The 9,486-nt window shown below is 43.7% G+C and overlaps 2 protein-coding genes across 2 annotated transcripts; both read left to right on the top strand.

The window, feature by feature from the left end:
- The first annotated feature begins 569 nt into the window (after positions 1 to 569).
- LOC6590307 (zinc transporter ZIP1) lies at positions 570 to 1,767 on the top strand. The gene is made up of 2 exons (XM_002015475.2): positions 570 to 1,473; positions 1,532 to 1,767. The coding sequence occupies exons 1-2, from the start codon at positions 570 to 572 to the stop codon at positions 1,570 to 1,572; spliced, it is 945 nt and encodes a 314-aa protein (XP_002015511.1). The 3' UTR covers positions 1,573 to 1,767.
- Positions 1,768 to 2,038: 271 nt separating this feature from the next.
- Positions 2,039 to 3,507, top strand: LOC6590306 (zinc transporter ZIP1). The gene is made up of 2 exons (XM_002015474.2): positions 2,039 to 3,074; positions 3,257 to 3,507. The coding sequence occupies exons 1-2, from the start codon at positions 2,057 to 2,059 to the stop codon at positions 3,295 to 3,297; spliced, it is 1,059 nt and encodes a 352-aa protein (XP_002015510.2). The 5' UTR covers positions 2,039 to 2,056; the 3' UTR covers positions 3,298 to 3,507.
- The last annotated feature ends 5,979 nt before the right edge of the window (positions 3,508 to 9,486 follow it).

The raw sequence follows: 9,486 nt of genomic DNA, 5'->3' as shown, positions 1-9,486 counted from the left end.
CACAAGTAGTGTCATGTGGGCCTTTGGCAACAAAGAAAGAGCTGAAAATAATTTCTGAAGTTATCAGGGAGAACTGAAGCCCTCTCCTCACGATAGCATTTGGATTCCCAGACACACCCAACAGCTTTGCCTGTCTACAAAAAACAAAATACAATTAGCACGAGCTGAATTTTCAGTTCGGCAACTACCTTTGATACCTCAAGGCCCCGCCAGAAACACGCCCAACAAGCTCTACCAAGCGGTAGAAAGTTCATACGGGTAATGGAACTTACCTATGTACATAGATTTTCACCTGGCAAAATGAAGATATCATTTTATAAAGTTCAGATCGCAAACCCCCGACAAAATGCTCATCCATCTTCAGAATTACTTGCCACAAAGCCCAATAATTTCAATTTTCGCAAGCTCTTTCCACCCGATATCCACCCCAAGTCGGAGCCCTAAGAACTTAATTCGAGTATTTGGCAATTTGCTGATATCTCTATCTAGATATCAAGTAGGCCAACCCCCGACTATAAAAAGTGCCTGAATGGTCACTTCGCTAGTTAGTTCAGTTCACCTCGCTCGATATGGCCGACCAGCAGCTGATGGTGGCCAAGATTGTGGCCATTGTGGTTCTCCTGGTGGTTACCCTAATCTTCTGCTTCCTGCCCTATCTCCTGGATCGCTTCTACAAGTGGACGAAGCGTGCCAAGGGAAATGCCCGCGAATTTATGGTTGTGCTCTGCCTGCTCAACTTTGGCGGTGGTGTTCTTATAGCCACTACCTTCATACACATGCTGCCGGAGGTCGTTGAGTTGGTAAATGCTCTGCAGCAGTGCAGGATGCTGGTGCCCACACCATTCGGCCTGCCGGAGGTGCTCCTCTGTACGGGCTTCTACTTGATGTACTTCATCGAGGAAACCATGCACTTTGTGGTGCGGCGGAGGCAGCTGAGAAAGCGGCCGGCTGTGAAGGTGGTTGTAGAAGTCCAGGAGGAGGGTCAGAAGCAGGAGCCTCAAGCGGAATTAGTAGTCGAACAGCAGGAGCCAGAGGAGCCGAACTGGCTGCGTGGACTGGGCATCATCGTGGCTCTGTCTCTACACGAGCTGTTCGGCGGCATGGCCATTGGCCTGGAGATGAGCGTGGACACGGTCTGGTTCATGTGCGGTGCCATTGCCGTCCACAAGCTTGTGCTGGCCTTCTGCATTGGCATGGAGATCATGATGGCCCACACCCGGTGGCTGATCGCTGTCATTTACTTGCTGGTCTTCTCAATTGTCACGCCGATTGGATTGGGCATAGGGATTGCAGTCAGCGAGACATCCAGTGCGAACGAGCCGAGCACGGCATCGGGCATCCTTCAGAGCCTCGCCTGCGGCACGCTGATCTATGTGATCTTCTTCGAGATTGTGGCCAAGAACCATGCCGGCTGGCGGGTCTTCGTCTCCTCGTTGGTGGGATTCATCCTGATGTTTGGCCTCCAGATAGCAAGTGAGTCAGTTAAGTATACAACACAATCTCTAATCAATGACAAATCTCCTTCTTGCAGTCGGTGAAGCCAAGGGCAAGAGCCACTTCGTATGCCCTTAGCGGCTGTCGGGGCTTCAGATTGCCTCTCCTGGCTGATCAATTTTAGACTTATTGATGAATCGAAGCTAAGATACTCCACACCGCTAGTTATCTGTTATATATTTAGAATAATTTATGACAAACGAAACTGAGAATCTATCAATCATATCGAAGATAAGCCAAAACAGCCAATAGATCCGAGATTCCCATATTTTATGCAACTGTTTTTTATGCAAACATCAAAGGGATCGCGGGCTAAGAAGGTAAAGTCACCTGTCTACAAGATAAATATTACCATTTTTGGTCTGAAGCGGGTCTGGGGGGTCTGACTCTTCATATCAATCAGCAATCAGATTTCCATCAGTGCTACTGATTTATGACAGTACGATAGGGAGAATAGAGTATAAGTGGTTGGGCTTGGGCCCCGGTTTTCACTCAGTCTATGCTCGCATTTCGCTACGGAAACATGAACGGTTTGGCGTCGATGGAAGAGTCTGGTATCGCCATGGGCAGAACGGCCTCGCCGCTCGTTGACCGACACGGATTGATGGTAGCCAAGGTAGTGGCTATGGTGGTTCTCATTGTGATTACCGTGATCTGCGGCAGCCTGCCCTACATGCTGGATCGCTGCCTCGAGTGGACCAAGAAGAGCCCCGAGGAAACCCGCTCATCAACGGCGGTGCGGTGCCTGCTCTTCTTCGGCGGGGGCGTTCTGATCTGCACCACATTCCTGCACATGCTGCCGGAGGTGATTGAGGTGGTGGAGAAACTGCAATCCTGCGGAGTTCTCGCCAACACTCCATTCGCTCTGCCGGAAATGCTGCTTTGCACGGGCTTCTTTCTGATGTACGCCCTGGATGAGCTGATGAACGCCTTCGTGCATCGACACCAGAAGAAGCTCAGCCGGAAGGAGTCGGTGGCTAGTTGTGCCTTCGAGCGGGGACACAGCATTCGCCACAGTATTCTGGTTTGCAAAGGAGTCGAGACGAATGCCACGCCAGAGGAGCCAAAGACCCTACAGGAAGAGCAGCCCAAGGATCACATTGGCCACTCGCACATGCCTGTGGTGGCCGGCAAGGACAGCGCTGGCTCCTCTATGCGCGGACTGGGGATTATCTTAGCGCTTTCCCTCCACGAGCTCTTCGAGGGCATGGCCATTGGACTAGAGAGCACCGTCAGCACTGTATGGTTCATGTTCGCGGCGGTGGCTGCTCACAAGCTGGTGCTGGCCTTCTGCGTGGGTATGGAGCTGCTGGTAGCCCGCACCCGCAGCTCCCTCGCCATAATTTATCTGATAACCTTCTCGATTGTCACGCCCATCGGGATTGGGGTGGGCATTGGCATTAGTCAGAATGTGGAGCCGAATCAGCCCAGCGTCCCCTCGGGCATACTGCAGGGGATCGCCTCGGGTACCCTTCTCTATGTGGTCTTCTGCGAGATCCTCACCGAGAACCATGCCGGCTGGCGTGCCTACATTGCCGCTCTGGCCGGTTTCGCCCTGATGTTCGGACTGCAAATACTGTGTAAGTGATAAGCGGGCGACAGCTGGGGAGCCCCCTTATCGCGAGGGACTCCGCAACGGCAATTGATTGACGCGGGTCTTGGGGGTATTAGGGGGCTCGTGTTTCGTATTAGTGGGACTATGCTCTGGCTAGGTGCAGATACAATGTGAGTATTGATTTCTGGCTTCCGTTCTGTTTTCCAGCTGACGAAGCGGAGGGCGACGACAGCCTGGCCTGTTTCTAGAGTATCCACCACTGGACAGGATTTGCCATAAAACAACATAGCTTATACTGTCTGTATACTGGATGGATTTATTGCTGGATTATTGATTGATTGCTAATGAAAGCTGTTGCACATACGGCCTATAGGCATGTGTATCTAAACTAACACCAAAGAAATTAGGTTCTAAAGTTGCAGACATTTCCTTAACTATTGAATGGTCTGAATACATATGTAAGCTATAGATATGAGAATATATGTAAATGTTAGCAGACGTCCAGCGTCAAGCCAATAAATACGAGAAATTAAATTCGACTATTATTAGACGTTTCACCGAGTCTACTGATCGCCAACTAGACAGTCCAATGACAGAACTCGTACTACATAATAAGTTATACCATTCGCTGACATTACCGTCCTCATTGGAGCCCCGACTTGTTCCTCTTCTCCCGAGTTGAACTATTTTTTGAGGTCAAAATTGAGCCGACGGTATATTTACGGTATATCGGTATATAATGGTATATTTGATCAAAGGGATATTTAAGAACAAAGGGTAAGGAAAACTTTCATACCCAGGCTTTGTTATTTTCGCTCTAATTGAGAGTTCTTGGCTCTCTCGCTCTCTCAAAATCGGTTATGGCTCTTTTTTTCGCTCTCTCTGAACCGGAAGGCAACAGTGAGCCCCAAATCATTCGCAAGGGTTGCGGCAACATTCAATTTGTCTGCATACCCTGGGAAGAGGATATTTTAGAATTGAGGAAATGTTTGTCATCCCTGACTCTGCCTCGGGAGGTGGCAGCAAACCATCTCCTGTAAGGTCTCGAGATCGGTATGGCTATATCGATGGAAGAAGCAATCGGCAGAGCTGTATAGACTCAGCAGAGCACAGTGCTCTGCAGTTACTCACGCCATCACGGGACTTTGCCAGGTCGGCAATTAAATTAAACTAAATTACTTATTAAATTAATTTTAATTTTTTTAATTTAGGCCATTTTTTGAGAATTCGCTCAGCAATTACACACATTAACCGTCCAACGCGAAAAATAAATGATCTAGAGAAAGAAATTTCTCAACTTATGCCAACGACCGAGAGCAGGGAGCTCATGGAGTAAAACAAAGTAGAGTTTCGCTGCCGCTCCGAGGCTCAAGGCATTGAAAGGTTGAAGAAACTTGTACAAAAAATGGATGAGAGTCACAGAAATTGGGCACCCATTTTTGATGAGATGATCATCAAACCAAAAATCGAATTGTGCCCAGCGTTGACCGAGCCATGGTCAGTAGACCGGAGAGATGGTATTTCCGCTGAGGAAAAATACTCCTATCAATAATCCTCCTTACAGAGCTCATAGCTCTTGCTTAAGCCAGAATCAAGAAATCAATTTCATTCTCTCGCTCTGTCTCTCTCTAACACACAGGTTACGTCCGATATTGGAATATTGTTTTTGTGGGTGGAGCCCGCAGTATAAAGAGCAGCAGGTTGCTATTGAATCCGTGCAAAAGCAATTTTGAATTTTTGCCCTTCGTAACTTTAACTGGGACTCGGTTAGAATCTTGCCACCCTACCGGTCTTGGCTAAATCTAATTGACCTGCCGTCGTTGCACCATCGCAGAATGTAATGTTCGTGCACAAGCTCCTTCTCGGAATTGTTGACTCCAAAACCCTAATGGGTCAGATTGGCTTTGTCGTTCCATCTAGATCTACCCGTACTTTTCGGCCAAGTTATTAGGTAAAATTATTCCCAGCATGTATGCCACAATTTTAACTCCCTTATACCTTATGCCCTGAACTCATCCTTAAACTTCAGCTAAACTTCACCTAACAAACTGTTAATTTCTTTTCATTCCTCCTCTCTTTTATTTATCGTTAATTCCTTATTAGCAGATCATTGTTACACACCATTGCACCCAAGCCATTGGTCAGGCAGTTAAGTATTACAAAACAATAGGCTTAAATGTCCGTGCTATAGTTAGAGATCAGCCAATGGTAAATTCAAAGACAATGAAAGATTGCTCGATCAGCCAGTCTCTCAATTCGTGTACGATTATTTACATATGTTCAATAGTGTTAGAAATAACTTCTTGAAACATGAAACGGAGTAGCACATCAATCTGCAAGGACATGATGACATGATAACCAATTTGGCCGGAATTAAAATGTTTGCTGATCGTGGCACTTTTGAATGCAGCTAAATAATGTTGTAAAATGTGTTAAGCTTGATATGGAATGGTTTGAAGTTTCTAGTTCATGCGCTTCTCATAGACACGAAGTCCTAGAACTCTTGATAAAAGTGTTTGTTTCTATCATTGTGGGTCAATGATAAATTGGATACCGATAAAAACAAAAAAGGAGATATAAAGCGGAGAGTTATGGAGAAACAAAGGAAAAGAAAATGGATGAAGGAAGTTCAATTATATTCTAAAAAGAATAGCCCTTATGCCAGGCATAATAGGGCATAATATACGATGGGTTCTGTGAATAGAAAATATTTAAAAATATTTATAAGAATATGCCAATGGTTGCAAAAATGTAGGCTGTCCGATTTACCATCTTTTTCTTTATTGAAAAAGAAAATATCGCTGATTAGGAAGAGTGGTGTCTTCTATGTATTCTATGATTAAAATCTTTTTTTACACCGTTAAAGTTGTGTACTGGATGTTGAAATTGGATGTTTGAAATAACAATCACACTAAACGCGCGTTGCCGATTATTTTCTTGTACCTTTTTGCTTAAACCTTTTTATTTTGTCGTTTTGACAACTACAACTAATAAGAGGAAGCGAATAAGAGGTGGATATAATATGTTAAAGGGAATTATAATCCAAACATAAGACCCTAAACGGTTCATTCTACTAGCAATCGTGAAGTTTATGCGGCTCAACAGATCAGGGCTATCTACGTCACCCTTGATAAGGTGAGCTTAAAAATCACACCAAGCTTTTTTCTACGATTAACTAAGGATGGGTGGTTTACTAGTAGTAATCTACCAGAGCAACATGGCATTCTCACACCCGCATCTCAGTGAATGCCCCACAGAGCAAAAAGTAGGAAGTTTTTCTAGACTGATTCTTAACAGTCCCTTAACGGTACTTTGTACTAAGGGCACCATACACAGGAGCCGTATTCCAAAATTGGACGAACTAGCAAGGTATAGAGATTCTTTTTATATAGGGGTCGTCAAATTCCTTTGACTAGCTCGTTATAAACTTATACTGGACACAGAGTTTAACATCATGCATGACTACTCGAGAGTATGTTAATTCCGAATGCAAGTCATTAATATAGACTGTGGAGAGTAAAGGGCCCAAATGGCTGCCCTGTGGTACTTCCCTGACTGGTGAAGACAGGGGGTGCTTTTTTAGAGGACGCTTTGACCCCTGGAACAAACATCTCAGGAAGTTGGGTGGAAACCCTAAAAGATCATGTTTATGCGCCAGAAGGGAATGGTTTACAGAGTCGAATGCTTTACTAAAGTCGGTGTAAATAAAATCCGTCTGTAAGTTACCTTAAAAGCCTTTAATAATGAAAGAGGTAAACTCTAACAAGTTCGTGGTGGTTGATCGCCGCCTTATAAATCCATGCTGAGTTGGAGATATAAGTGACTTGCAGAGATGTTGCAAGTGCGGAGTTAAAACCTTCTCAAACATTTTGGGAATAGCGGATAACTTTGCTATACCTCTATAGTTTTTTGCATCAGACTTCCTACCTTTTTTATGGAGAGGAATTATAAACGATTCCTTCCAGATCGGGGCGAAGCAAGAAGAATCAATGTACAGGGTGAATAGTTTAAGCAAAGTTCTCGGCGCAGTACCTGAGTACACAACCTGGGACCCCGTCTGGACCCGGTGAAAACACCGGCTTAACTAGTCGAAGATCATGAAGTAAAGAACATTCATTTAACAAGGGACTGAAAATGCCGTTCGACCTCGGCAAACTGTATGGGTACGGATGACTAGAGTAGCTTTCCTCAGGATAGGTGGTTTGGAAGAATTGTGCAAAACGATCGGCAATTTCCTGATCATTATTTGCCGATGCATTACGAAAGGTGTGCGGAGGTTGGACTGTTTGGGGTCCTGAGAAAAACGTATTCTGCATCGAGATAGGTAGTTCTTATAGCATTGAGCATTAAGAACTGAAAAGTTTGACTGAGCAAAAGTGAAAAGTAAAAGAACCAACTTCTTGAAATTTTGTATAAAGTATTGATTTTAAGTTCTTAGACAGGATAATTCTTTGGTAAACCAAGGGGGTTTTCCAGATCTAATCAGACAAGAAAGCGGGACACAAGAATTAAAAAATGTGCCAAGAGCATTGTAAAAAATGGTTGTGCCTTTTATGACGTCAGTGCACAAGTACAAAGCGGCCCAATAAAAATCCCTAATGAGGTTATTAAGCTTCGCAAACTCGGATTTACGAAATCAGCGGACACGTTCAGGTAGCCTTCTCGACCGATACAATACAGTTGGTCCTAAATCTAGCGACACTTCGAAAGTAGGATGGTAGACGTCTTCAGGTATAGTGAGCGGAAGGGCTCGGGCTAACAACACTTTAATTGGATTTCGAGACAAAGCACAGACCAAGCAATCGACCCAAGGAATTGTTCACATGATTGACTTGAGACAGGGACAGGTCAAGCCAGTCGTCAACAAAGTCATGTCGTGACATGGGCACTACGATACTAGACTCGTTTACCAAATACCAAACAATTCCTGGCAAGTTGAAGTCCCCAAGAACTATCATGTGATATTTATCTGATAGCGAAGAAGAAACAGCGGTTAAAGCGGACAAGTGCTGCTCGTAAATTGAGATATCCGAAGAAGGTGGGATATACGAGCAAGTAATGAATATAGCGAAAGCGGGAAGAATCAGTTTTACACACAGGAATTCCAGTTCCTGTTGAACTTGGACTGTGAAGTGTTCTGACGTGAAGTAAGAGTCCACCGCAATTAGACCCCTCCTGCACGTCGAGACGAACGGTCCTTTCTAAAAGTTGTGTACCGACCTGCCAAAACCTCGGAACTTAGAATGTCCGGCTTTAACCAGGTTTCAGTAAACACAATAACGTGGGAAGCAAATGCAACACTATCCCGGAAAAGGATGCTGAGCTTATTACGCAAGCCTCTAAAATTTTAGTAAGTTAATAAGAGGGAAGTTAGTTTGGATGGGATGATGTAGATGTTGGATTGATTTGGGTGATTTATGGGGGGCCTATTCTTCTTCTTAGCCTTAAACTCCTTCACCACCAAATGCTGCTGCCCAAATTTGGCAGAGCAAATGTGTCAAATTGAGTTGGGGAAACATAGGCATAATCGAATAAAAGCAAGTATTTAAAATAAAGCAGTCAAGTAGAAAATAGATTAATAAATTGGATAAAATTATGAGTGCTGAAAGATCTATCTAGTACTGTTGTGTTGCTCATGAGTGAGTGAACAAAAAAGAGTTGTTCACTTAAGTGAGCAACTGAACATGTTCCTTCCAAGTTGTTCTTTGTTGTTCACTTGTTCATTTTTACTCACTTGTTCTCTACTCACTTTTTGCGCAATTTTGCTCCTCAAATGGCATTTTGCGATCTGGCAGCTTTGCTCATATTTGAGTTTACTTCACACTTTTTTCACACTATTACCGGCAAAGCTGTTTACTCTTTTGAAAAATTCACTGTGTCGCTAATTCGAAAGTATAGTGAAATTTGGAACCATCTGTGCATGAATAGTGAACAACTGAGAGAGCAAGTCAGCAACTGAGCAAGTGAGCAACTGAGCAATATGAGTGAGTTGACTCACTTACTAAAAAAGAACAAGTGAACATGTTCACCAAAATGAGCAATGTTTACCCAACACTACTATCTAGCTAGTAATATTCGAATAATTCCGGTATATTTTTAAAATGAGACCGTATATTTCGGTGCTGTTCTGAGGGTCATACTGTAGAAACTGCTTTTCGCCGCGCTCCCATGTGGTGTTTTTTAGTGCTAAATGGTATTTTTGTCAATAATTAATTTAATTTTCAATGTTATATAGAAATCCAATAAATGCAAGTATTTCGAATAGGCCAATCATGTATAGAATTGATTCGTCAATCGTATAAAATTATGTGGGCATGGCTAAATGTGCTATATATATAGTAATATTCCACGGAAGATCAAAATCGAGGAATATGTAAAAATAACTTGAATTCGTCAGTATATTTACGGTATATTTTTAAAAGGAGACCGTATATTCG

This window comes from Drosophila persimilis, unplaced genomic scaffold, assembly GCF_003286085.1.
Source record: "Drosophila persimilis strain 14011-0111.01,24,50 unplaced genomic scaffold, DperRS2 tig00000002-arrow-pilon, whole genome shotgun sequence".
Taxonomy (NCBI): Eukaryota; Metazoa; Arthropoda; class Insecta; order Diptera; family Drosophilidae; genus Drosophila; species Drosophila persimilis.
The sequence above is the reverse complement of the archived record's forward strand: the minus strand, read 5'-3'. Positions and strand labels throughout refer to the sequence as shown.

Bases quoted from the DNA above. Each gene is read 5' to 3' on its own strand.
- LOC6590307 (XM_002015475.2), top strand. From the start codon at position 570: ATGGCCGACCAGCAGCTGATGGTGGCCAAGATTGTGGCCATTGTGGTT. The intron at 1,474-1,531 runs GTGAGTCAGTTA...TCCTTCTTGCAG, and splicing joins GTTTGGCCTCCAGATAGCAA to TCGGTGAAGCCAAGGGCAAG.
- LOC6590306 (XM_002015474.2), top strand. From the start codon at position 2,057: ATGGGCAGAACGGCCTCGCCGCTCGTTGACCGACACGGATTGATGGTA. The intron at 3,075-3,256 runs GTAAGTGATAAG...TCTGTTTTCCAG, and splicing joins GTTCGGACTGCAAATACTGT to CTGACGAAGCGGAGGGCGAC.